This window comes from Accipiter gentilis, chromosome 32 (assembly GCF_929443795.1).
Source record: "Accipiter gentilis chromosome 32, bAccGen1.1, whole genome shotgun sequence".
Taxonomy (NCBI): Eukaryota; Metazoa; Chordata; class Aves; order Accipitriformes; family Accipitridae; genus Astur; species Astur gentilis.
In genome coordinates, this window is record NC_064911.1 from 6,104,432 (window position 1) to 6,131,937 (window position 27,506).

The following is a 27,506-nucleotide window of genomic DNA, read 5'->3' on the forward strand; positions in this document are numbered from 1 at the left end:
TACGGCACCGGCGGGGAGGTCTGCGGGGCAGCGGGACCCCTCGGCAGCGCCCGCCGCCTCCGCCGGTGCTCGGCCCCGGGCTTGCCCTCTGGCCGCAGGCAGCAGTGCGAGGGTCCGTGTCCAAAGGAGTATCTGTGCGTGTGCGTCTGTAAACGGACTTATGTGCGTACATGTGCATGTGCATACATACGCACGCGTGTAATGTACATGCAAAACGTATATAATGTGTATATACTGTACAAACGTGTGCTATATATACGTATGCGTGTGTATATGTGGTACACCCATATGTATGTATGTATGTGCGTGCAGGTACATTTTGCCCCTTTTACCCAGCGCCAAAACAACAGGGGAAAGTGCTTGGGTGACTTAATGGCGGTGCAGTGGGGCTGCCGAAGGAGGGCCCGCGCGGGTCGCGGCCCCACGCATGCCCGTGCCCCGGCCCCCCCGGCAGGGGGTGCCGGGTGGGGGTACGAAGCCCCCCCCCCCCCCCCCCCCGGCGCCGCGGGGTCACGGCCGGTGCACCAAGCGCGTACGTGAGGGACGGCAGGTTACGGGTCAAGGGGGCCGCGGGTCTCCGCCGGCGCTCCGCGGCTGCTTAGGGAGGTCGGGGGGAGCGGGCTCGGGCTGCCACAGCAAACGGCCTCCGCCCCCGGCTCCCCCCGCCCCGGCCTCCCGTCCCATCGCAAGTGCTAATTGCGGCTCTTTTCTGGCTCCTCTGTATTTGGGTCCCTCGGAGGGCGCTGCGCGGGAGGACACGTCACGGATACATTATCCCCTCCCCTCTTGAGGCTCTCCTGGCTTTCTGCAGCCTTTGCTAAAGAATTAACGGAGGGGTCCACTTCAGAGCTCCTTCTGCCCCTGGAAAAAAAAAATAATAGGGAAAAAAAAAAAAAAGAAAAAGGGAAGGGGAAAAAAAGAAAAAAAAAAAGCGGAGATATCGGTGCTTTCAGGCGAGGAGCGTGCCGGCTAGGATTTCTGAGAGGAGGGAAATTTTACCTTCGAGCCTTGCCGTATGGTGAGGATCGCCGCTCCTTGCGGGAGGTGAAGGTAGCAAACCTTCCCTTTAGCCTTTGAAAGGCATGTCTATGCGAAAGAGCCACCGCTTTGCTCTTTAAATACGTGACAAATAAAAAAAAAAAAAAAAAAAAAAAGAAAGAAAGACAGAAACAATTCCCGATATTGCAAATTCTTTTTCTTTAAAAGGAGGGGGAAAAAAACAAACAAACAACCAATAAATAAATCCAACAAAATCAATCCCGCGCCTTTGCCAGCGCTCGGACTTGTTTGGAAAGAGACAACGCTGAAGTGGCACTGGTCCCGAGGAAAACGGATCCTTTAATTTGACTCCGCATGAGAACCACATTTGGAGCTGGGCGCAGCGGCCGGAGCGGCGGGAGCAGCCCCGCCGCCAGCAGCCTCCCGTTCCCGCAGCCCCGCCGCCAGCCCAGCCCCGCCGCCGCCGCCGCCCCGCGGGGCTCGGCGCCCCCCGCGCCCAGGCGCTGAAGCAGCCCCTCGGGGACGGGGGAAAACGTCTTTCTGCCGCAAGACCAGCCGCCGCCCGCCGAGAGGTGGCCGAGAGGGAAGCGTCTGAAGGAAATGCGAGCTTGCGATTTCGGAGGACTCCAGCCATCAGCTCCCTCCGCACCGGCTTTGACTTTCGTTTAGCGGGGCGGGGGGGGGGGCTGCTGCCTTGCCGGCTCGTCGTCTCCTCGGCATCTCGGGCTCCGGGACCAGATCACTTTGCACTTCGTTAAACGAGCAGCGCGGTGTTTCCTTTCCTATTCTTTCTTTTTTCTTTTTTTTTTTTTTTTTTTTTTTTTAAGAGACAAAGTGTCCAAAAATGTTTCAGCCTGCTTAGCCCAACGATTTCTTGCGTGGACGCTCTATTTTTAATATTTTTATTATTATTACTTTTGGACGGGGAAGGATTGAGCAGAAGAAATCCTTCAGTGAAGGGAACCCAGTGATTTGCTCTCCGTTGAGAAGATCCGATTCCAGCTGCAGGCAGAGGACCGTGGTTCGTGTAGGTCTTTCAGTCTTGGTTTCGAAGCGCTAGATATTCCAGGGTCAGAGCAGAACTGCCTTCTCCCGAGCGGCTTGCCAGTCGTGGTTGTGGCTCAGAGATCACCTCCCCCCTCCTCGCACCATTTCTGTTGGTGTTGTTTTTGTTTGGTTGGTTTGGCTTTTTTTCCCTCCCCTTTTCCCCTTTTTTCTCCCCCTCCTTTTTATTATTATTATTATTATTATTTTATTTGATTTGGGTGAATTCCCTCCCTCCCTTCCTTAAACGAAAATACTAACTCTGAAGCCGAAATCCATGCTCCCTGCAATTCGGAAGAATCGGGTCTAATATGCCAGTGTCATCTTCGCCTTGCAGTAGTCGCGATGAAGGAAAAATCCAAGAACGCGGCAAAGACTAGACGGGAAAAAGAAAATGGAGAATTCTACGAACTGGCCAAACTCCTGCCCCTGCCCTCGGCCATCACCTCCCAGCTGGACAAGGCGTCCATCATCCGCCTCACCACCAGCTACCTGAAAATGCGAGCCGTCTTCCCCGAAGGTAACCATCCCGGGACTCCCCGGGAGCGGCCGTCCGCCTCCCCGCCCGGCCCGCCCGGGAGGGACGGGGCAGCACTGCGGCCCGAAAGGTGGCGGGGGGGGGGGGGGGGGGGGAGGAAGAGAACATACCCCAAGACAAGCCCGCATCGTCTCTACGTCCTGGGGGTGGTGGGGGGGAGGGTTTGCAGGGGTCCCAGCACGGGACGGGGGCTGGAAAGGAGCCTTCTTGCTTGGGAAGAGGAGGCAGCGCCTGCGCTGCCCGAAAGCCGAGGCTTGCCGCGGGGGTGGTGTGCGGAGGGCGGGCTGCAAGTAGCAGCTCTGGTCCTGTGAGGCCTAAACCCGAAAACGTCTCGCCGCGGCCGCACGTAGGAAAACGAGCCCCCCCGGCAGCCGCGCCCGTGGGCACGGGCTGCGCGGGGAGCCCGGCCGGCGGCTGCGCCGGGCTGGCGGCGGAGCGGGGGTGGGCAGCCCGGCCGGCGGCGGCGGTGGGGGGGGGGGGGGGGGGGCAGACCGTCTGGTTAATGTGCCGTTCTCCCCCCTCCTCCGTTGCTGCCGGTTCAGCTCCGTATGCTCGGAGGGACCGTCCCGAAGAGAGCGGGCTCCGCTCGGCTCCGCCGAGCCCGGCATCTGCGGCCCCGGGAGGCAGCCGGCCCGGCCCCCGGGGGAGGCCCCTCGGCACGGCGCTCCTGCTGGTGCCCAGGCACGGCCTCGGGGAAAGAAAAATAGCATGGGTGTTATTATTATTTTGTTTTGGTTGGAGTTTTCTGGAGGCAGGGAAGCAGGCTGGGAAATAAGGCGCCGAGGCTTCGCAGCGAGGCCCTCCGCCTTCTCCGGGGGCCCGGGGAGAGCGGGCAGGGCCGGACCGAGCCCAGCCTGCCCCCGAGCGGGGCCGGGACCCCGCTGCTCCCCGGCCGGGGCCGTGCGGGGCGGCGAGCGCCGGTGGCTCCTGCCGCTCTTCTCGGAGACAAGCAGCAGCGAGGCCTGACACGGCTCTGTCCGTCCCCCGGGGTTTGGTGAAAAACTCCCCCCCGGCCAGCCTCGCACCCACCCCCCGAGCACCGAGAGGGCGGACGGCTGGGGCCGCTTTGGGCGAGGGGAGGCAGCCGGCCGGCACCCGCGGGGAGCCGTCGGCCGCCCGTCCTTTCCGTGCCGCCGCTGAGCTGATGGGAGACGTGAAATGAAACGCTGGTTAGTGTCTGCGGGTGGCTAAATAAAGCCCAGCTCCCCCCTTTGTCATTTGTTTGTGCCTCTCCGGACGGGGGGGAGGGTGGTGGTGGTGGTGAAGGAATTAGCAGATTCCGGAGTGGAAGGTCTGCTCTCCGTCGCGGTTTCTAAGGAGCTTTATTAAAAGGCTGCAAATTAAAAAAAAATATTATATCTATAAGGGGGGAGGGGCGGAAAAACCCCCACTCCCAAACCGAGAAAAGCTTACCGTTATGGCCATCTAATTCAGTAATTTCGAGAGCAAGTACTAGCAGTGCTACGGGAAGCCAGGGCTCCTTTAGCGTGCGCTTCCGAAGCACGCCGAGTTAGAGGAGCAAGGGGAAGCGAGGCACTGCTCCGCTGCAATTTCCAGCCGTTATCCCCCATCGGGAAATTTCCCGATGAGAAATAGCGCGTCGCAATTTCGGGGGGCCACTCGCCGGCCCTGGCTGGGGAGCGTGCTCCCGAATGGCTTTGATTTAGGAGGGAAGAAAAGTGGCACGTTCCGAGATGCTGCTGGATGGGTCCTTGCTTTTCTAGCCCTATGGATCCTCAAGAGCAGCAAGACGACCCCGAGAGCAGGTTTATACCCACAGCTCGGGTGTGTTTTATGTGTCTGTCTTCCTTAAACAGGCCGGGCGTGCGTTTCCGCACACTCTGCTTATTAAGAGCAACGTTTAAATGCAAACAGCGAATTCCTGATCTTTCATCGTCTGAAGTACGGAGGGAAATACATTTAAAACCAAAGCTTAGCATCCAGGGATGACAAGCCGAGGAAGCAACCTCCTCCGGCCCTGAGCCGTGCGCTTCATGCCTGGGAGGGTGGAGGACAGAGGGGAGAGCCGGAGAGAGGCGGCCGCGGGCAGTGCCCGCTCCCCGCTGCCTGCAGTAGGGCGTTTGGTGCCGGGCGGGGGGTGCTGCCTGACGGCACACCGTCCCGCATTACCCTAACTGCCCTTTCCTTCGGGATTTGCCTGCGAAAGGAGGGGAGGGGGAGTGTGTGTGTCCCGTCTTGCTCCCCCAAATCCAGCTGGTGGTTTCCAGTCGGCTTTACTGGGAGGGGAGGAGGGGAAGCCCAACAGCTTGAGAGGGCTGCCCGGCATGGCATCTTAAATTCTGGGCCAGCAAGATTTGGGGAAAGCACCCCTTCGAGCATGTTGCACCCAATGGGTGGGGAGGACCCACGTCCGAGGTCCTGGGCCTTGAAATAAAGGTGGGCATGTAACAGGCCCCCTCACCACCTGCCGGTCTCTGCTCCCGGGGCAGTGGGAGCTGCGCCACCCGCCCTCCCCCGGGAGTCGGCCCCGAAGCGGCCGCCGCCACGGGTCCAGCGCCCCGGGGCCGGCCCCGTGGCATCATCCCCGTAAGGCTCAAGGGAGTTTACTTCTTCTAGCCCGAGATGGGGGGGGGGGGGGGGGGGCGGGGGACGGACGGACGACACGACACACAGGCCTGAGACTCGTCCAGCATGAGTGATAGGCCCGGGGTAGCTGCAGCCAGCGGGATCAGAAACGTTGTCCAGCTATAAAACTCACTTCCAGCTCTGTCTAGACTGGAGGGGAAGAGAGAGAGAGAGGTCTGTGTTTTTAAAAACTCCGGTGGATGGTTTCCCCCCCCCCCCCCCCCAGCCCCCACCACTTTATTTCCAGAGCGAGCTGACACATAGTTTTACGCAAAGTTTGAGACCGTCACCGAAGTGTCTGGTCCCAGCGCTTCGACAAGGCTTGTAAGGGGGTTCAGACAAGTCTCCCCCGGCTCATCCAGGGCAGGGTTTTCCCGAAGATGCACATTTTGGACTGAACTCACAGATCCCCCCACGGAGGCGCCTGACCAGGCTCCAAGAAGTGAGAGTGAAAGGAGATTTATATTCCGGCTCCTTTCTCTCCTCAAAGTGCAAGCCCTGGAAGGCACAATTCCGTGCTCCGATATCACAGATTTTGCCGTGCGGTTTCGCTCTGACCTTCAGGTTCATGAATTAAAGTCCAGGAGACAGCAACCTACAGCCTCCCCCGCGCTCCCGCTCTGTAAGATCGTCTTCTCTTGTGTTTTGATTTTTTGCCAAGGCATTTATTACTGTAGAACAAAAATACACCACGGGACTTCCTCTGTCTTGACTGTCGGTGTATTTTTTTTTTTTTCTGAACATGAGGTAATGAAAGAAAAAGACGCGAGAATAAATCGCGTTTTAAAACCGCAATTCTCTGCCCCCCGGTTATGGCTGACTGGTTAAATTGTGACTCTCTTCCTCCCCCATCCCCGACGCAGTTTCCAAAACTGACTATAAAATTGCACATTTATGGATGTTTAAACCGGATGGGAGCGAGCTAATTGATAAGTGACCCAAAAGATAATGCGCGCTACACAAAATAATCTGAATAAAATGACTGAGCCGTAGATCTTAGACCTCTTCCTTATTCCGAGGTGCAGACAACAGAAATTACTAGGAGCATATAGCGTTTTCGGTCCCTATTTAAACGTGTCCGTGAATGTATATTTTAAGAAAATCAAGGCGAATTGCTGCTATTTCATCTAATTTTCATACGCACTCGGAAGAGGCTCATTAATGAATTAAATAAATAAATAAAGCCCGAGCCGACGGCGTGAGTAATCCCTCTTCGAAAACGTGCCTCTATTGTACTAACCGCTAATAGTGGCATTAAAGGTCTTACTAAAACAAAAAGTGCCATTAGGGCTTCCCTGGAGCTGCGCGGCCGTTCCCAGGCGGCGGGAGCCGGCAGCCGTGCGGTGCGGGGACGGGGGCGGTGGCGGGGTCGCTCCGGCCTCTGCCGCCCGGCGGGGAGGGAAGGAGGGGGTCACTGCCGTGGTAGCTGTGGCTTTGCCCGGGACCTCGCTGTTTGTCGTGCGCCCGCTTTCGGGCCTGTTAACATGATCTGTTGTTTCTGGCTCTCCGGGAAGAGCCGGGTTTGGGTTTGTCCGGGTGTTCTGGAGGGCGTTTTTGTTGCTTTTTTTTCTTCTCTGGGACTTGGCTTTTTTCTTTTTTTTTCTTTTTTTCCTTTTGTTTTCTTTTTTTCTTTTCTTTTTTTTTTTTTTTAACTAAAGTCTTGATCTTTACGTCCGTTCCTCCCATCGCCCAGCCCTCGGCCGCCCTTCCAGCTGGTGACGCTGGAGCCCGCAGAGAGCAGGCGGGCGGCCCGGCACATCCCTGCCAAAGTTAAGCTAACGCAGCCCTGCTCCTTCTCAAAGCGACCCCGGCGTGGGAGCCTCCCCCCGCCGAGCGGAGGTTATCGCCGCCGGGGCGGGGAGGGTCCCCGTCGGCTCCAGACCCTGCCCGGCCCCTCAGACCCGCCTGTCAAGCGGTGCGATCCTCGTTGCCGTCGGGGCTGAGATACCTCGCCCCTCGCTGCAGACGGAGCTTGGGGGAAGGTGTCATCTCTGCCCTTCGCCCATCTCTGTCTCCCCCACCTCACGGGCTGACAGGTGACCCCCTCCCTATCCAGCCCTGGGCCTCCCCTAAACGAGGGAGACACAGCTAGACGGAGGGCAGGAGCTGGCAGCTCCCCCCCAACCCCCCCCCCGGTAATTTCGCCGTTGCTTTCCCGGCCGAAGGAGGCACGACCACGCTGGGGAAAAATCCCCCAGGAGAGGCGGCGCTGAAAATCCCGGCGCTTGTAGTTGACCCAGGTTCCTTGTGAAGGATGGCGATTGAATAACGCGGGGGGACCATGCGCTCCGGGGGAGCCGGGGAACAATACAGTAGACACAAAGGAAATACTCCGAGTTACAGGGCAATCCGATACTTAACATAATACATCGCTAAGTAATTCTTTTAGCAGAATCCCAAGCAGAAAAGCTACCGGGCTTTCAAAGGTGTGTGTGTACGAATTTATATATTTGGAGAGCAAAGGTGGGAGTTGTTCCCAAATATTTCTAGATCTTATTACAGTTTAACTCACCCGGCTCCCTGGAAACTGGGAAATGGTACAAAGTGGATGTTGAGATACTTTGAAAAACAGCCAGAGATGTCAAAAGACGGCAGGGGGGAAATCGTGCCCGGGTCTGCCGAAGGGAGCGGGACGCGTTCATATGAGAACCCCCGCGCATTTCAACGGCAAAAGTAGCACGTACTTTGGGCTGACTGTGAAACCCCCCCTCTCTGTCCCTGGGACGCCGTTGTGGGAGCCGAACCTGCCGCCCGGTGCCCGGCGGGAGGGGGGGGGGGGGGGGGGCTGGCGGGCACCACTGTGGTTCGGGCCGGTTATTTCCCCCTTAGCGTTTCTTGCCAAGCATCCCGCTGTGCCCGTCCTGCCCCCCGTCCCCCGCCCCTCCCCGCCGCACGGTCCCGGTCCCTGTCCCGGTCCCGACGGGGATGGGACCGGCGGTCGTTACAGACGCTAGTAAGTGGAGGGCAAACAAGGAAAGGGGCTCAACTCATCCATGTTTGCCGACGGCGGGATGCCAGGAGAGAGGAGGCTGCGCCTGGGACCGGCGGGTCACCCCCCGCCGCAGGCAGCGCTTCGCCGTGCCAGCTCCTTGCCCGCCGCGACGGGCTCTGCCGCTGAGCCCGGCTCCGGCTCGCCGGGCTTTAAGTTACCGACAGCGCCCGGAGTCGCCCCAAGCCGGTGGCTGTAGACGATCCTTGCCCTCTAGCACGGCAAAGGGGCTGCGCTCGGGGGACAGGCCACCCCCACGGGTGTCCCCAGCATTTGCAGGAAGGATGATGCGCCAGCTGTTCGCTCGCTCGCGGGGAAACGGCTCTCTGGGCCAGCGTCGCAGGTGATTCGCGCTGCAATGGGGCATTTTTAATCGTTTCCTTCGCAATTACCCGTCGGGCACGGCACCGGCTGCACGCCCGTGTCGGAGACCCGGCAGCCTCCCCCCGCCGGAGACCCATCGCCGGTCGGGGCCACCCCGGCAAACTCCCACCGCGTTCAGGCGGTGTAGGAAACGCTCGCTTTGTATCGGCAGCTCTTTTGGCCTCGCTCCAGTCCAGTGAGTGAAAATGTGCGTTATTTACTGGCTGGGCAGGAGCAGCTCGGCTGAGTCTATTGCATCCATATGTTTACAGGACGTACGCTGCGCGTTTGCAAATCTCTCGGAAGACAAGTTAATAGGCGTTAGTCCTTTATCTGAACGTAAGGTTTTATTCGTTTCGTTTCCATCTTTAAAGCGATCTGGTGGTGGATTAAATGATAAAATCATCGGCTTTAAAAGGAGCTTAGACGAATGCCAGGCTGATCCACCAAATGCGTTTACGTTTGATGAGAGTTCGCAATTCCAACTCCAATTTAAAATTTCAAAGGGAACAAATCTGCGGAAGTGACTTTTTTAGTCCGGGTTAGGAAAGAACCTCAAAAATAGTGGAGATTTTAGGGATGCTGTGAAACCGTACCTGGCCAACCGTAACGGACAGGACGGAGCAGATTGCCACGCACGAGTGCGGCAGAGACACGGTTCGTTCATGAAGAGCTTCTTCGTGAGTGGCCCAAAGAGTAAGTCTGCTTCGTCCTTCGGGAAGTCAGGGCTCGTTTCAGGACAGTTTTTACACCGCTATGTGTAACCCCCTTTGCGGGGTTTCGAGATTTGCAATTAGTAAATCGAAAAAAAGGGCAAACCGCGCAGCACCAGGACTGACTCTGTCGTTTGCATTTGTTACCGTCTGGGGAAAGAGGCTGCAGGATGTCTCTGCGATCCTCAAACCTTCCGCCCCAGAGGAAGCAGCATTTAAGCAGAAAGAACATTTTGACGGGTCCCTGGAAGTTTAGGAGCCTTCTCCAAACTGCGAACGGGGAAACGGCGGTAGAAAAGTGCGACTTTTCGTTTGGCTCTTCAAAGCAAATTTCCCGATGCGTGGCCAAACACTTCTCTCTCGGCGAAGAGAAGGTGTCCTTCCCCTACCCCCAAGAAAGCGCAGCCGCACGCCGTGCCCTTCTGCGGCGCCGTTTGGAGAGACCCGCTGGGGCAGCCGGAGCGACGGACACGGGGTGGGGAGACAGACGCCTCTTCTTGGGACTGGCCTCGGGTGCTGCTACTGCCTTGCCACGGCGGAAAGGAGGCGTCAGGGCCAGCCAAGGTCCCTGGGCTACCCTGCCTGGCCCTGGGAGCCGGAGGCTCCTTTGTGCTCGCCCGGCTGGAGCGGGGCGTGGGGCCAGGCTCCGCCGACACCGGGGCACCGGGAGGAGGTGAAACTCGGGGGCAGTCAGGGCGGGCAGCCGCGCTTCGCCACGCGTCCTCTCCGCCGGCCGGCCTTGCTCCAGTGGGAGATCCTGTCCGCCTCAAGGGACGCCCCAAGAGCGGGGAGAAAGGCTTCCGTCGTTTCTAGACCAGGGCTACCTGCGGACACCCGGCCGAAAGATACGCGGATGCGGGAGGGCTTCGGGCGGGACGTTTAGAAACACGCTCCAGAGCTGGAGCTTAGGACAGGGCTTTCCGCCTGGGTGCCAGCTTCTTCTTCCTCCCGTAACGGAGCCGAGCGGGGGTCCCGCTGCAGTGGCCTTTTGCCCCTGCAAGCTTGCGGCGGGAGGTTTCTTTGAGAGCACCTGGTCGGTGTGAGGGCACCGGCGGAAAAGGCGGCTCTCGGTTTCATGGCTGCTCACCAGTTCGCAGCGACACTGAAGGATGCTCGGGCTGTGCATCCGTCACACGCGTGTGTGCCCATGCTTCAGACGGGACCCACGGGGCCGCCGGCCGCAGTGAGCCAGGGCGCTTGTGGAGCCCGCGGCGCCGCGCCCCGGCCGCCAGCACCGCCGGGCTGGCAGCACCGAGCATCCCCGCCGGGGAGGGCCTTCCGCGGCGCCTCTCGGCTGCAGGGCAGCACGGGCAGCCCTTAGGGCTCCGTGGCCTCTCTGAAGCGGTGCTGTAGCCCCGAGGGCTGTCCTTTCTCTCCAAGAAGGCGGCATTGAACGGACGCGGTCCCGTCCCTCTCTTCCCCCCCCATCTCCCCATCTGTGTGCTCTTGCGGGCAATGGCACCCTGCAGAGCTTGCTGTCAGGTGCCGACGTGAGTCTCCAGCTCTTCCATTGGCACGGGTAGTGGTCTCAGCTCCACCGCGGAGCTGGTGCAAGCCTTCTTTGCATGGAGGAAATGAAAACCAACCAAACCAACAAACCCCAGACCAGCTCCCCCCCACCAACACAGCTCCATCAATAACCTTTCGCTGTCACCAAAGCAATGCAGGGCGCACGGGCTGCCCCCAGCCCTCCGCGCAGCGCTATGTGGCGGAGCGGCGGGACCGGGTCGGGCCTTTCGGGTCAGCGAGGCCGGTGCTCGGCCGGGGCCGGGCTGGCCGCGGGCAGGGGCGGGGAAGGGGTTTGTGTGTGTGTGTGTGTGTGCGAAGCTGTGCCGTCGCGCCGGCAAATTTCTCGGTCCCGTCCGTGCGCAGGTGAAGAGGCCGTCGGGGCAGTTTCTTCCCGACTGAGCTCCGGCCGTCTTTAACCTCCTCAGCCGCCTCCCCAGTCGGGACTCGCCTTGGCCGGCGTGGGGGTCGTCGGCACCGGCACCACCGCGCAAGCCACCCACCGGCCGAGCCCTCCGGCCGGCGGCAGGGATGGAGGGGAGCGGGGCGGGGGGACCGCGCCGGGCAGGCCGGCGGCCGGGTGTCGGGGACCGTCCTGCCGCACCTCCCGCGGGGAAGCACGCGTGGCCGGGGCGGTAATTGAAGACAGGAGAGTGTCTCGCCGCTCCTTGTGCCTTCCGTGTGGGAACGCCCCGCTGGGCGCCAAGTGCCCTGGGCTGTGCCTGGCGGGGCTGCGGGCAGGCCGGGTGCTCCGCGCCTGCCTCCACGGAGGGCTCATCCCTCGGGTCCTCAGCGTGTGGCCGGTCTTCCCTCACCCCGGCCGCGGGGGAAGGGGGAGGACGGGCACGATGCTGCTGGCAGGACGGTGCCGGCATGGCGGGGGAGGGGAAGCGGTTGGGGCAGGCGGCTCCCCGGGGGCGCGCTGGCGGGCGGGCGGCTCTCCGGGGAGGGAGAAAGCGGGTCCGCGGGAGTGCGCTGGCCGGGACCCCCAGAAAAAGAGCAATTCCCTTTCCAGGCGTGTGTGTGGAAGGGACTAGGCCTTTCCACCTCCCGAGCCCCCACGTCGGGGCCTGGCCCGCTCCCCGCGGGAGAAGGGGGGCGAGCGGGCGGGTTGCGGGCAGCCCGAGTCTCGTCGGGGAGGCAGGGCGGGCCGGGCTCCGCTTCCCGCTCTAACCAGCTCCTTGGTTCCCTTGCAGGTCTGGGCGACGCCTGGGGACAGCCGAGCAGGATAGGGCCCTTGGATAACGTGGCCAAGGAGCTCGGATCCCATTTGCTTCAGGTAGCGGACGCCTTCCTCCTCTCGTACACACTGCGCATCCCAAGTGCGGTGTTGGGCTGTGATCAACCTCCCGCCTCTCCTCCTCCTCCTCCTCCTCCTCCTCTTCCTCATCTCCCCCGCACCGCCAGAGGAGCCTGGGTGAAGCCTTCCTCTTACTCCCGACCCTCACACGGGCTGGGAGGGGAGAAAACCCGAGACATCAAGCACTTCAATTATTTTTTCTTTTCGCCTTTTATACTAGTAGAGGTAACAGCTTACCATGGCGCTAATCGGCTCTCTGTGCACGCCAAGTGTCTCCCAGCCGTAAAAGCGATAATCGGACGCCCCAGAGCTGCTGGGGCTGTCCCGCAGGCAGCCCCCGGGCGAGGGGCAACGGGGAGCGCGTTTAGGCTGGAGGGGCGCCGGACATCGGGGAGCGTCGTTCTCCGCCGGTGACTCGGGAGAGGAAACCTGTAAGGGAGCGCAGGGCTCCCGAGGCGGGGGGTGAACATCTGGAGTAGATCTCCCGTGGACGTTAGCACCTGAAAATACCGTTGTTCACAATCCCGTTGATTCTGCTCTGGAATTCCTCTGAATTCCCCCCGCGTAGGAGAGTTTAGGAAGTCGTAGCCGGGGCGTGTGTGCCAGCCGGAGGGGGAAAAAAAAAAAAAAAAAAAAAATAAAATTACGTTTAGCTCCATTTTTTTTATACGTGAACTTAATACAGCAAGGTTTTTTCTCCCCCGAATTTAAAGACCTAGTAAACCGTAATCATTTAACGGCCGTTTTTACTGTGGGAGGTTAATTCCTGGTCACAGCGCTGGAGCTGTTTTAACTGTTCGCTCGGCTGGGGATAAAAACCTCAGCAGAAACTGTTCGGGGTCGGTGGCCGCTTCCCCCCGCCGAGCCGCCAGGAGGGCTCGCTCGCCCACCGCCCTCCCCGCCAGCCGGTGGCGTTGGGGGGGGGGGGGGGCGCAGCCCCGGCCGTTGCTGGGCCCCGCGCCCGCCTCGCGCCTCGGCCGTTGGGCCTCGCGCCCCGGCCGTTGGGCCTGGCGCCCTGGCCGTTGGCGGGGGGGGGGTGGCGGCCGGCGGGCCCTGTGTAGCCCTCCCCCCCCCCCCCCCACGCCCCTCAGGTATTTGCCGTTCTCCCCAGGCTGAAGCAAGCCGCCTGCGCCGGGGGAGGTAAGGAGGCGGCAGGCTGGGCTAGCTGGGAAAGCTGTCCGGCGTTGGAAATGACGCGCGAGGTTATTTATTTGCTCCCGCAGCCCTGCAAAATGTCACCCGTTCTCCTGAGGTAAAGAGAGAGCACGCTTTCGGTAGGGTCATTCCAAGCGTGCGTTACCGACCGCATGCAGTCAATGGAAATCGACAAATTTCAAAATTACCTCACGTGGAGCTATTTCTAGCCCTGAAAAATTTGTTCCAAGTAGCTGATATCCTGCCAGCTGTTTCAGAATCTCTAGTCTACCTAGAAAGTGCACGTCTAGTTATATCATAAACATCATTGTTGTTACTCTTGCTCCTCCTCCCTGTTAGCCATTTCACATTTTGTCTGGCATTAAATGAACTTAAGTAACATTATATGCTAATCACCTGTAATACTCATTTTACAGTTCAGTTATTTCTGAATGATGAATGCTTAACATTTTAATAAACCCACATTTACTGTAAACTTTTTTTAAGGGCTCTTAGACTGAAACCTTACATGTGAAGTTTCAGCTTCAGTATGCTTTTCTGTACATGAAAGTTAGAGACCTACTGCACCATATAATGCAGTAATGAAAGTATTGACGGCTTTAGTTATGATACTGGGTAGAGCAATTGCAAGATGACAGTGTTTAAAAGCAAAGTTATGGCTAAGGGCGCAACATTTTATTTCCCTTTATAATACTTCTACAAAATTTAATTTGTGTTCCAAAAAAAAAAAGAAAAAAAAGTAAAGGCAAAGAGTAATCTGGTTTCAATTACATGCTCTAGAATCGTTAGTAGGCCAGAGAATAATTTGGAATATTTTCTTATTGGGGCAGCACTGTAAGACCATGAAGCATACAGGATTTTATTGCTCCTCTCCTGGTTCAGTAAATTAAAAGATGAAATAAAATAAGCATTTGTTTTATCTGTATACTGTAAAAATTATTTTTCTCTTCCAAATATATTTTCCAATGATGTTAGTATGTATGTGTTGATCAGAGCTTCCTAAACTGCTTAGAGAAAGTGGATACTTTTTGACTGAGGATATCAGATACTTTTGAAAAAATGCCTCAAATTGGGCACTGAAGAATCAAGGCACCCACATACTTATAGTTTGTGTGTCCAAATCATGGGCAGTTTTGGCTAACCTGTACCATTTGCATCGTATTTCTTTTTCTCGTATGAATGACACATGGCTAAATTAAACTTCAGTTTTTACTCACACAAGTAATATTTACCTTGCAGTCAATATCCTGTCAATAAGAACTTGTAGGATTGGATCTCAAGTTTGTATTGCATATTACCATTATCAAGATTCACAGACTGTAGAGATATAGCTTAATGAGCATAAATATCTCTCTTCAAGTGTGATAAAGTTTTGAATGCTGATTTATTTTTCTTTCTTTTCCTAAGTTCACATAGCTACATAGCAGACAGCCCTCTGTTCAGAAAGACATTAGTAAAAATATAGTCAAAGAAATTTAAAGCATTGCTTACAGTTTCATTAAATATATTGCAAATAGCGGTAAGCTGTGTCTGCCAATTACACCATAAAAAATGGCTTGCGTAGTGCTAGACTTTCCCCTAAGTACCACATAGCTCAGGATTTGTACTAAGTACTAAAATAACCAGAATCAACAGGAGAATGTTAACTTAAAGTGAAGCAGTAAAGCTAGCATCTGTAGAGGGAATGAATTGGATTTCACAATGTGTGTGTGTGTGTCATTGAGTTTGTAAGAACAGCATCGGATGAAGGTTTCCGTTCCTTAAATTTTGCTGCTATTTGCTGCTGTTGAAGTTGGATAGCAATCTTCCTCCAAAAGACTTCAGAAATTTTTCACTGTGAATGGTTTAAACAGAGTGCTTGCTTTTTACCTTACATATTTCTCTTTTTCAGACTTTGGATGGCTTTGTTTTCGTGGTAGCATCAGATGGCAAAATAATGTACATCTCAGAAACAGCATCTGTACATCTTGGCTTATCTCAGGTATGAGTGATTTATTCTGTCCATCTGTTAAATACAGATACTAGATTTGGAACCTAATACTGGTATCTTGCCATGGATATAATGCCCTTGTTTTTTAGGAGTATTTGAAGCTTCAACTTTGTTCTCTGATAAATGACCTTACTTAAATATTCAAGTTCCCTTTACTTACAACCACATCGTGACTGTCTTTATATCTTTTCTTGTTCATTGTATTTTACTCCTCATTACCTTTAAGAAGGGTAATAAATAATACGATATTGCAAATTGCAGATCTATACAGAGCTTGAAACCCAAACCTATTGCCTGTGTGGTAATGCTATACGTCTGAAATAAAGTTTAGAATTCAAGTCTATATGTTTTAGATTGTGTAAGATATTGAGACTTCTATGAAATAGAGAGGAAATCTGACGTGGAACATGAGTTTTATGGCAAATGTGCTTTAGGAAAAAAAGAAAAGGGGGGCAGATTTATGAGTGTTCACATGGAATTCAGGGTAGTTTTTCCTGAGTTTTTCCAGCTCAGTGGTCTTTTCAGTAAAGCGTTTTATATGGTTGTGATAGAACTCATAAAACTCAGTTTACTACTGTTCTGCACAAGAAGTATAAGGGGGTTTTATTGTTTTTTTTCTTAGAAGGACATTTCTAATTTTTTGCCTTCTTGGGATAGGCACAAGGGCAAATAGCCTGAATTTATTGCAGAGGGCAAGTTTCCATATCTTTGTGTGTAAATGTATTACACAAACTCATTGGTAGCACCTGACCTAAAGCTTGCTGAAGTCCAATAGAAAAACTCCTAATTAATTTCACTGGGCCCTGAATGAGACTTGCAAGAAACAGACGTGTTTCTTCAGAACCAGTTGCAGCTCAAACACTTCTCAGAGTTAAATAAAGTGGGGAAAAAAAAAAAAAAGACTCAATAGTAGAGGGAAGAAGGAGGAGATGAAGGTGAGAGAGAGCAGGATGTTCTGAAAATGTCTGGGGAATATACCTTGTGGCTATTCCAATAGCCAATAAACAGAGGAAGGGCTGAGTTGTGGAGATTATATGTGTACTTCAACTTTGGTAGTAACTAATAACTTTGATTGAAAAACTGTGAAGTTCTTTGGAAGTGTGTTGATAATAGAGATATTAGAATTAGTAGCTGTGGAAAAAAAAAGAATTCTAAATAGCTAGAAAAAGCAAGTATATAATCTAATAAACACCACTTTGAAATCCAAAGGCAACTACAATCCCTGTTTTTGTAATCTCTTTTAGAAAAACTAGTTTTGAGAATCAATATTCTGTGTGGATACTTTTTTTCTGCCAACTTTTAAAAATGTGTCCAGGGAACATTCTTGGTTCAAGCCGTTTGTTCAATTGAGTCTGTTACAGTATAGCGTTAGTTGTTTCATAACATTTAATGCATGTTCAAATTACTTTAAAATTGCTTTGTTTTAGAATAAACTTTCCTACAGAATGGTCATATTTTCTACTCTGAATCATCAGCCTTATTAAAAGTTTTTCTTGCCTTAACTTTTTGAAAAGATTCACCACGTTGCTGACTGCTTAAATAGATTCATTTAGTCAGTACAATTATACCAAAGCACTGAGTGTTCCCATCTGTCCTTGCTGAAGTAGAGTCTCATTGTCCTGTGCTGCTTGCTGTTTAATAAGTGCTAACTGATCTTCCAGGTTTTGTCCAGAAATTGTTTCTTTTCTTTCTTTTTGAGCAATATCAAGTCATCAGATCTCATAGGTCTCAGTATTATCCAGTCATCTGGTGAAATTAAAGAACTACGGGATCAGTAGGGCACTAAATAGACTTTACCACATTCAAGGAGAGGGGACTGAAAGTGTCATACAGGCTTTAGTCATATTTAGCCCTCATGCCCTTACAGCCATCAGCACAGACTGAATTCCATGTGCATTGCACATGTAAATATCTATAAACCCTTAGTGCAAGAGGTGCTGAGGAAAACTAGAGGATTTGGTCATATTGCTTATTGAAGTCTGTTTAATAAGCAAAATCACAAATATTTCACCTTAGCAGAGATTTGTAAATGAATGGGCTGTATCCTTGAACTCCCCAGAAAGCTACAGGTCAGAGAGGACAGAGGGATGTGAAATTTAAGGGCATGTTTTAGACTCTTAAAACATGAAGTGCTGCAGCAGTTTCACAGCGCACAGTTTTTGCTTTACAAATACAAAACCCCAGCTAAACAAGGCAGTGATTTTTTCCCCTCCTTACTCATTTGGTTTTATCATCTAGTCTGTTCTTGCTTTTTCTCAATGTTCTATTTTTGAGAGGACAATTTTGCTTTAAGTAGTACTAGCGTTACTACTAGGCTACTCCTACATACTAGGATATTAATACATTAACGCTAGGATATTCCTGTAAGCTTCCCAGGGCTGTAAATGAGTTCTTGTTCCTGCTTCTCTGGAAATCATGGGGAGTTTTGCCACTGACATGAACAAGAATGAGATTGGTCTGTAGAAGCAAATTGTGCAAGTCTCCCTCACCAAGTCATAATCCCACACTATATTTTCAACAAGTGCTCTCATAGAGCTCCAGCCAATACAAGCTGAGACCAGAGTGATGATGATTGTAGAAAATCTTTTAGAGTGTGCATAGAAAGGTCTTTTTATTAAATAATTTGACAATTAACTAGTCCACACATCAATTTCCAGTTAAAGTGCAATTTGTTTAAAAATATATATTTAAACTAAATAAAAAGTCCATTTAAAAATATTTTGCAGGATATTCTTGGAGACCTACTACAGTAGCCTTTATCTTCTAGCTGATCTTGAATTTAACTTTGGCAGAAAAAAATTAGAGCTTCTGAATAACCCTTTGCTGGCTGGTGTAGTTAAGCTTTTTTAAAATTTAAAAATAACATTAAGGATTGTTTTTCAGCACTACTTCACTCACTTCTGTCTGCGGCATCAGAGAATCAGAAACAGTATTTCTGAAAAGGCTATATCTTCATTTGTGGACCTATCACTTAATTTGTGGCTTTGGATTTTGATCTGCCTTTGCTCTCAACTGTAACACTAAATATTGTAAATACTGATGGTTAGGACCCCCTTCTCCATCTAATTTCAACTGGCCTCAGAACAATGTTGAACTGACTTCTGCTAGCTGAGAGAGACAATTCCTTGCCTCTTTTTTCCATGGGTAATAAATAGGTTCATATTCCCCAAATGTTTTTTCCCCTTAGAGTCCAAAGACACAGAATGGGTAGGAAAATCCTCTTAGGAAACGGTGGTGAAAGATATATTTTTTTGAAATTTTGAAAGTCTGGCGCTTGCTCCAGCTATTTTCTGCATCCATGAGGGAGCCAAGCTTATCTTTGACTTTTGATAAGTCTTGAAATATTTAACCACAAACATCTGAACTTTTCTAGGAGTTTATTTTACTTTCATCAAATAAGTATATGAAAGGCAAAATATGTAATTATTTGCTCTAGAATCCATCTACTTAGTCCTCTGTGTTTATTATGAATCGTTTCTTGGCAGGAAAAAAAATGTGCAGCTGAGTTACACAAAAAACCCCTCTTAGCAGGAAACAGCAATATTTGGTAGTAAGCAGGTATTTACAGATATTAAAAAGCTGCATCAAGGAAGCTGGTTTAATAATCCTGAGGCATGGGATTTTAGAAGGTTTATGAATTGAACCATGTAATTTATTTTTTTAGGTTTTCAGTGTTTCATTGTAGGCTTTAAAATAGCATGCATGGACTATGCGTAGCAGGAGACTGTGGTCAGTTTCAAAATTATGTATACATATTTTGGTTATTTGACTCTTACATAGTCCCCATCTCTTTGCTGACGGCTTTATGTTTCCACTTGCATTTTTACAGTCAATTTTGGTTTCAGTGTTGTATGTTCACCTCCCGCTGATTTTGCTGGGATTGCAAATGCATACATCAGAGTAGAAAATATTCCTATGTGTGTAATGAGAAAAACTAGTCATTAGTTTGACAAATCACTTTAGTTTTGAATTTTAGATATAAGCCCCTGGGTACGAATTACGGTTTGGATAAAACTGTGACCTTGGGTCCAGTCCTGTGAATCCTGTGAACGAATGTGTATTTCTGTGAGTAGTCTTTTTGAAATAGGTAGTGACTTTTGGAGAAGCAAGAGATACCCATGAGTTATATTTTGTAAGAGAGTAGATGCATGTTGATGTGTATGATTATACTTGGTAATAGCAGACATGCAACAAGATCTTTTGGATTACTACAGTAGATGTTGCTAGTCAGGTTGGTTGGCGGTGTTTTTGTAAGAAAGTCTTTATATTGAAGGGAGAGATTATTTGCACATAGCCACCCATGAATGATTCTTTTTCGGAAGCTGTTTTCTGTGATACAATGTTTTTAATTTCGAAGGCAAAACATACTCTTCAGCAAAATCACTATTAGCCAAAGATAAAATAGTAAGAACAGGGTCATAAGTGATACTCGGTTTGGCTTGAACACTGACCACAGCTGTGCATTTTTGCAATGATAATTTTTTTCATGTTCTGGTTTACTAAGTGTATAGGCCAATGAGATGCTCATCAGCATAAGAATTATTAGAATTTTTTAAAAATTGGTTTTACATGTCTGTAGGTGATTATGGTATTTACAGAGATAGATATGGACATTCACGATATGTTTTCCCCCATGTAATTAAAAACAAACAGAAGCATTGAGAAGCATGACTCACAGTGAGATTGTATATTCTCCTTCCTCCCGCACCACTAAAGCTTGAATATGCGGTGTTACTATAACAGGTCCCCCACCTGTTACAATCCTAAAAAGGAACAGCCAGTGCTTTTTAAGGAGAATTTTTAGACAAAATTATATAAATGAAGCAGTGTAAATAATCTCCTTTCCTTTCCTTTCCTTTCCTTTCCTTTCCTTTCCTTTCCTTTCCTTTCCTTTCCTTTCCTTTCCTTTCCTTTCCTTTCTCCTTCTCTCCCTCTCCCCCTTGTCCTCTCTCTCTTCCTTTCTTTTCTTCCTCTTTCTCTGTCTCCCCACCTCTTTCTCTGCTTTTCTTTCTCTCTTTTTCTCTTTCCATCTCTCCTTTCCTTTTTTCTCTTCCTTTCACTCTTTTTTTCCCTATTTAGTGAAATTTTATTTTGTTTAGAATATCAGATCAGTGTTGGTGGTTTTGTTTTTGCAGGGAAGGGTTGTTGGAAATAGGCAGCGGGGAATAGATGGCTAGAAAAAAAGTTAGTTTGCATAGTCTTGGGAAGAGACATTCCATGAATAATGCAGAAAATGGAATGATGAGAAACATTTTCGGAAAAAGATTGCTTTGTGGGGTAGACAACTTCATTTATTCCAAAGAAAAGGCAACTCACACATCTTAGCAAATCACTAGGATTGGCTCAGAATAATAGGTTAAATTACTTCACTTCTCAGCTGTCTCTGATCTTGGGGGCCCAAGGCACATCAGGCCACACTGAACAATTGGGCAGCCTGACACTAATTTAAAACACAGGCTCAAAGTATTGGTTCACTCCTTAAATCAATTACTGCATCTATCTGGAGACTTTTGTTGGTGAGTTTTATATGTGGCAGATAGAGTTAGCAAAAAGGACATACGGTGCACACCATTCATTTTTTTGTGCAACAGTTATTATGGGTACAACAGTGGGAAAGACAGAAATACATTCTTCTGCAAGCAAACTTCAACTGAGAAGAAGGAATACACAGATATTTAAGATAGATCTAGTCTTTATTGTGCATGTTTACTTAAAGCAGGGAAGGCTCAATCCAGTGCCCATGAAAATCTATGGAAGTCTGCATTTTGAATTTGCTGGCTACTGTTCTGAGCCCTTTGCACTAGTGTGGATCGAGTGTGGTAGATTCTCTTTGAAAAGACACAAAGGGATTGTGTAAATCTAGTGATTTGCTCTGAAGGCTCAGCTGCCAGCTGAATGCAGGTGATAGTTTCTGGGAACCTGTAGAAACATTATTTTTTTGGATATCTGTCTTCTTGAGAGACATTAATACAGTTCACAGAGATTTTATCCCATTTTGTGGCAACCTAACATTTCTACAGCTGCTCTAGTTTATCACTTCATTTTCTAGCTCTCTCTAATAGCAGCTCTTCTGTACCCACATCATCACCAGAAATTCCCACAAAAGTCCCTATAATATTAGTTACCGCTGAAGAAGGAATTAATTCAATTTAATGGGTATAATTTGGAACACCATTTTGATACATTCAACTTATGTTTTAAAAGTGGTGTGTAGTTACCCAGATGCAGTGTATGCAGGTTACTTCAGCGCACTTTTGGGATAGAAAAAAAAAAAGCCAGCTGCACTCCTTCATGTGTTACATGTCTCTTCACAGGTGGAGCTTACTGGTAATAGCATTTATGAGTACATACATCCTTCTGATCATGATGAGATGACAGCTGTTCTTACTGCTCACCAGCCTCTTCATCCTCACCTCTTACAAGGTACTTGTGTGATCTGTGATCAAACTACCATTGAAAAACTAAGAAAAGTAACAACCCTAGGCTGAAATGTGACACATTCATATTTAACTGATATGAAGCTACGTACGTGAATGGAGGAGGAGCATGAACTTGAAACTGTGACCCATGATTTTGGTTTGTTGTAGTAAAGGGAGTAAGGTACCCTAGATTAAATAATGCTTTTCATGCCATGGAGCCCATGCATTTTTAAACAGTTTTCTAGATTTTGCTCAGTGGTCATTTCATCTCTTTTATTTTGTCATCACTGCTGAGGTTGCAGGAATGTTGCAATGCTGTAGCTGTGCACAGCTGCAGCTATGCGATCTTAGCAGGGAAAAAAAAAGAATAATACATTAAGCAATTGGGAAATAGAAGGGCACTTTTAATGTTTTAAAAACAACCGTTAGATTTGAAGCTTGGACAAAAAGCCAGACCTATACCCTCCACTGTAGGAAGAGCAAGAATGGGTTTTGTAAATGACCTAGATTTAGAAACTCTCATAAAAAAAGTGATCTCTCCAGGAAAATAATGTCCTCTTGCCTTGATACTGGATCACCGATTCACCAAGCCTCTCCACACATCCTGTTCAGGTGCTGCAGATGATTCTCCCACGCGTACCCATACAGCATGATGCTAAGCTGGATGGAGTGTCAGGGAAGACAGCAGAACTTATTGATTATGTGAACGCCTGGATCAGACTGTCCACCCTGGCTGAGCTCAGCCACCACACATAAATATTAACATAACCCTTTGTGTATTAAGTTGTTACTTCAGTGTTGTAACTACTATATAACTAACAAAGATATGCTCACCTTTGCACTATCTTCTTCAGTAGCTCATTTCCTCAGGGACAATTCTTTGAACTTTAAAATATCAGAAATAATCTGGCTCCATCATGTACAATGTGCTTTCACATATATTTCATAATTGCTTAATCAGTTGGAGCTCACATCCTGCTAGTTTTTACTGGCCTTCTTAAGGCACAGCTCCTAAAAGCATGAGGAGCTTTGGGTTTGCACTACAATTCTGTTTAGGATCAGGCATTTTTTTCACAGTTCTGGTGCCTGTGCATTTTCCGTACTTGGTGATCTCACCACAGTTCTGACTGCTGTGATTCCATCAGTGCAGAACCATGTACCCTCTGCATGTAAGGAAGTTTAATGTGCCTGGAAGTATATGTACTTCTCTGAGTGGTGTAAATGGAAGAATTATCTTAGCCTCCTTCTCTCTTCTTCCTCGCTAAACAGATTGTCTTGAGTACCCCTTGGTGTCTTGAAAAACAAACTCTTATTTTTCTTGGACTCTTCTGATTCTAGTTGTTACTTGACAATATCATAGTTTGCTCATTCCTCCACCAAGGATTTTTTTTTTAAATGTTGGCTTTCAAAAAAACCCCACATTTTTTTCTTTTTCTTACCTTACTGATAAGCAGAGGGGATACCTCTGGTATAAATGCATTACTTCTCATGCAGTTCTGCTGGTATCCGAGTTGGTAGTAAGACATTTTTATACCCACTGTCTGGACAATGGCAATAGCCTCCTGTTTTTGTTACAATGTTAGTAAAAGATTTTTTACAAATTTAAAGTCATGGACAACTGATTGATATTAATTTCTATGTCAAATGCAAATAAGCCCCCAGCTTTTCCTATTTTTTGTTTAGTGTCATGACTCTGGTTTACTAAAAGCAGTGAGACAGCACACTAGTACTGCAATCCCAGAAGGGTGGGGGGTTTCTTGTTCAGAACTAGGTACTGTCTGTTTCTTGCTTACATGTAGATGTCTCTGGATGCTTATCTTGCCTGTTAGCATTTGTTTTCTGAAACAATCAGTTCTCTTTCGTTTTAGCTACTTATGGTCAAATTCTTTATTTCCTTAACAAATTCTCATCACTGCGAAGTGTAATTCTGTTCTGGTTGTGTTTGAAAAGACTTTACACACAATTGAAACTGGTGATTTCAGTTTACTTGCAACTGTTTCAGTCTGAAATTCTGCTGATGGTATAATTAGCCACAGATATATGCCTCATTCTCTGTAGCTTTCTTTACTTCATTCTACATAGATGCTGTTATTAGCATCAAGTTCTGGTTTCTTGGTACTGCAAAGGTAAAGGAAAATTTACTTTGAAATGTGAGCCATTTACATATGTTTTACTTTGTGTAAAATTTTGTGTAGCAGAGAAAATTGATAAAAACCTCAAAACAACAGCATCTTATTTGGATTCCTAGACTTGGAGAACAAAAATAAAGGAGTTAGGCTGTGTTCTGGTTTGTATAGGGATTATTTTATGCAAATCTTACTTCTGTGTGTCTCTTCCCCATAAAATGCATGGAGTGGGTATATTAAAATATCCAGAATACATAGCTAAATCTTTTTAAAATGAACAGAGTGACCAAATATTTATTTATATTTGTCTTCCCTGTGCCAGTAGTTCCCTTTTCTGCAGTGTATACATTTTATACATTTATATCTTGAGGTATAACCTGATACCACCTGGCCTACAGAAATCAAAATAGGTTTCCTGTTTTCCTTCAGTGAAGCTCTGAAACCTATTTAATAAATGACAAGAATGAAGCAACTTCTATCTGTATCTTAGTAGGTATTTTGAATATTTAAATAAAACATGGAGTTCTACAAATAACTTAGGACTGAGGGAAGTTGAGTAAAAGTGGCTTTATTTTCCAAGAAAAAGGAAAATAGACTTTTTAAAGACCATTTTTTTGTCATTTCAGTTTGATTTTATCTCTTTTAATCTTTTAAAACATGTTCAATTCATCAGGTCACTGGGTCAAATAAAAATTTTCCTTTTATAACTTTATTACATTATAGATTTCTCCGATCTGTGGTATTACTCAGGAGTAAAATCAATATTGCACTGCAGACATAAACATTTATAACACAAAGTTAGCTCTTGGCTCATGTAACTTTACTTGCTCAAGATGTGTTCTTCAGCTAATTCTCAGATATGCATATACATTTTCAGTTCAGTTGCTATTTCAGCAGTTGTAGCTGGGTAAGGTCTGTTATGATAGAAATAAAGTCACAAATGTGAACATACATATCTATACTTTGTGGTTTCTGTTACTGGTATTGAATAACCCAGAGTACAGATTATTTTTGACTTCTAGTTTTACAGTCTTCATAAATTTTGTTGCTATCCCTTCATTTATATCTTCATTTGCTTTTAAACTTCCTCATTGTCCTTCATTATCCTCTTCAAACCTTCTCTTGTATTTCCAGTGCTTCATCAGTTCCATAAAAGCTTTTCTTAAAGACCAAACAACATGAGAAATGTAGAAGCCTTACAACTGTTGAGCTCTAGAAATCTTATTTGCATGAGTTTTATTTCCCAGGGTAATGCAAATTATTGATCACTGCATAAAATCAGATATAGTCTGGATTTCTTTATATCATGCTCACTGTCACATTGTTTTTCTTCAGATAACTTAGCCTGGTACTCAAAAAAGACATACTAGTTTTAAAGACATAAGCCTTCTTAAATTATAACTTTTTAATTTTTAAAAATTTGCCCTGGACTTCCTAATATTTTAGGTACAACAAAGCACATCTTCATACATAGAGGGCAGATAATTTTTTTTTTAAAAGACAGTGAAAATTCTTGAATAATCACTGGCTTCCAGAAGCTGGAACTTCATAGCAATATTAAATGTAATAAAATTTGAGAAAATGGATGTTGGTGAACTAGCTGTTGTGTTATTACTCTTTAGATAAGTCCAATGTGGTGCTACAGTAAGTTATGGTAAGGAAAGCTTTTGGGGCAATAAACTGGAAGGCAGAGCACTGAGAAGCATTTAAAAGTCATAAAGGACAAACAGCTCAGTGTGAGCTCCTGTGATGAAGCTGTGGCAAAAAGGAGTAATGGAAAATCCTTGTGCATATAAGCACAGGAATAGTGAATAGGAATAGCAGGGATGAAAAACTGTGTTCTTTATACAATACTAGTGAAATGGACACTGGATTTTTCTGTATAATTTTGTTGTCCACTTTAAAAAAAATGTGTCAAATTGGAGAAAGTACAGAAAAGAGCCACAAAAAATGATTGAAGGACTGGAAAGGCTTATAATGAGAGATGAAACAACACTATCTGTTTATCAGTAAGAAGATTGGGAGGTGACGATTACTGTGTGTGCATATTTTCAAGGGAGAAAAATACTGGGAACTAAAGGACTGTTTTAGAAGAAAAAACATATCAAGGACCAATGTCTGTGAACTGAAACCACAAAAGCTCAAATTAGAATAATGCATACATTTATAACTAGGAGTATGATTAACCACAGGAACAAAATACTGAGGGAAGCAGTGGTTTCTTCTTCTTTTGATGTCTTCAGATCAAGGCTGTATGCCTTTATAGAAGATATGCTTTAGGCAACCAGAAGTTACTGAGCTCACCACAGGAGTAACTGACTGAAGTTTAATGAACTACAATGTACAGGTTACACCTATGATCTAATGCTCCTTTCTGGCCTTTAAAGTCTTCAAACTATGACTCAATGAAAGCCATAAGCCCCATGATCTGTGGAGGCTTTGGAGAATTTCAGCTTTAACTTACAAAGTTTTTAAGCTGCCTTTTTACTTGCATGACCAGCATTGAAAATGTAAAGCAATATGTACTGATCCCTTGCTATGAAAGAAGCCAACAGCTGGACTCTCTTTCTGAGGGTAGCTGGGGTGGCGAAAAAGTGATTTCTCTCACATACACATTAAAGGTAGGGTATGCCTCAGCAAACCACCTCGCATGAGTCTTTAGGCCAACTTTGCACCAATTGTAGCAAAAAGAATCCATTATATTCGACTGGGATGGGTTAGCAGAAAAAGAAAAAAAAAGAAAAAAAAAGAAAAAAGAGAATAATTTGATATCTTTTCCAAATGACGTGTACTGGCTGTGTTCAGATCTCAGATGACTCCACTGGCCCTTCACGCCTTTTCAAACATTGCTTAATGTATTTCTGGTCTGCAGCATTTTAGTGTGTTCTGTCTTAGTTTTGTACCTGTGAAGCCTTAAACCTCGGTTTTGCACTCCCTATACCACCTGCATCTGTTGCATAGACCGATATCAAGATTCCTGGGTCTCGATCCTAAGATATGGAACACTTCACTAACAGGGAAGTGGGAATTGTTTCATGGTATAGGGCTGAGAAACTGATTTCTTAGGATGTAGAGAAGTTTTGATACATGCTGTCTTTCCCTAAGCATTCACAGGTCTGAAAGCTATTCTTTTCTGTTGCTTCAACTTGTGGAACTAACAAACTGGGTTCAGTGGATGAGATTCTCCTGCTGGGGCAGAAGGTAGTCATCCAGCAGGGCAGTTGGGCTTCAAAATGTGGGGATGATGAGGTAACAGTAGTTTCTGAATCTTGGAAGACTGCAAGGTTATGTTTATGATTGACTATGGCAAGACTCAGTGCATGCTGCATATCTCCCTTGCTTAGTGCAGGAGACCTAGCAGGTTGTGGTGCCATGCAAAGTTCTACCTAGCTAACAATAGCTCCAGAACTTCATGGAGCCATGTGAGGAGTTTGCCCCTTTCCTCACCTTACATATAGCATAAAACTAAATGTTTGTCAGGCTAGTAAGTCTAAGCTGCTACAGCTCAGCAGCAAAGCATCTTGGTACTAGCATGGTGGGGTGTACAATGCTGACAGAGATTTGTGAAGTGACTGTTACAAAGTTCCTTGTCCAGAGGTGATAAGCATTTTGAATGTGTCTGAAATAGTGGCTGGCTTTCAGGGACTGAATATTGAGGATTGCACAAGGATTATTGACTATACCATGCTCCCCTCTAGCATGCTCTTTAGAGGAAACAACATACTGACACAAGCTGGGATGCACATACTACAATGTTGGGACCTTAAGCCCTCAAATG

The 27,506-nt window shown here is 48.1% G+C and overlaps 1 protein-coding gene across 1 annotated transcript in view; it reads left to right on the plus strand.

Moving 5' to 3' along the window:
- Window positions 1-2,388: 2,388 nt before the first annotated feature.
- Window positions 2,389-27,506, plus strand: part of SIM2 (SIM bHLH transcription factor 2) — a 58,995-nt gene continuing 33,877 nt past the window's right edge. Inside the window, exons 1-4 of the mRNA XM_049834896.1 lie at window positions 2,389-2,563; window positions 11,935-12,017; window positions 15,085-15,174; window positions 21,498-21,606. Of these exons, the coding sequence (XP_049690853.1) occupies window positions 2,389-2,563; window positions 11,935-12,017; window positions 15,085-15,174; window positions 21,498-21,606 (457 nt within the window). The remainder of the gene's footprint in view (window positions 2,564-11,934; window positions 12,018-15,084; window positions 15,175-21,497; window positions 21,607-27,506) is intronic.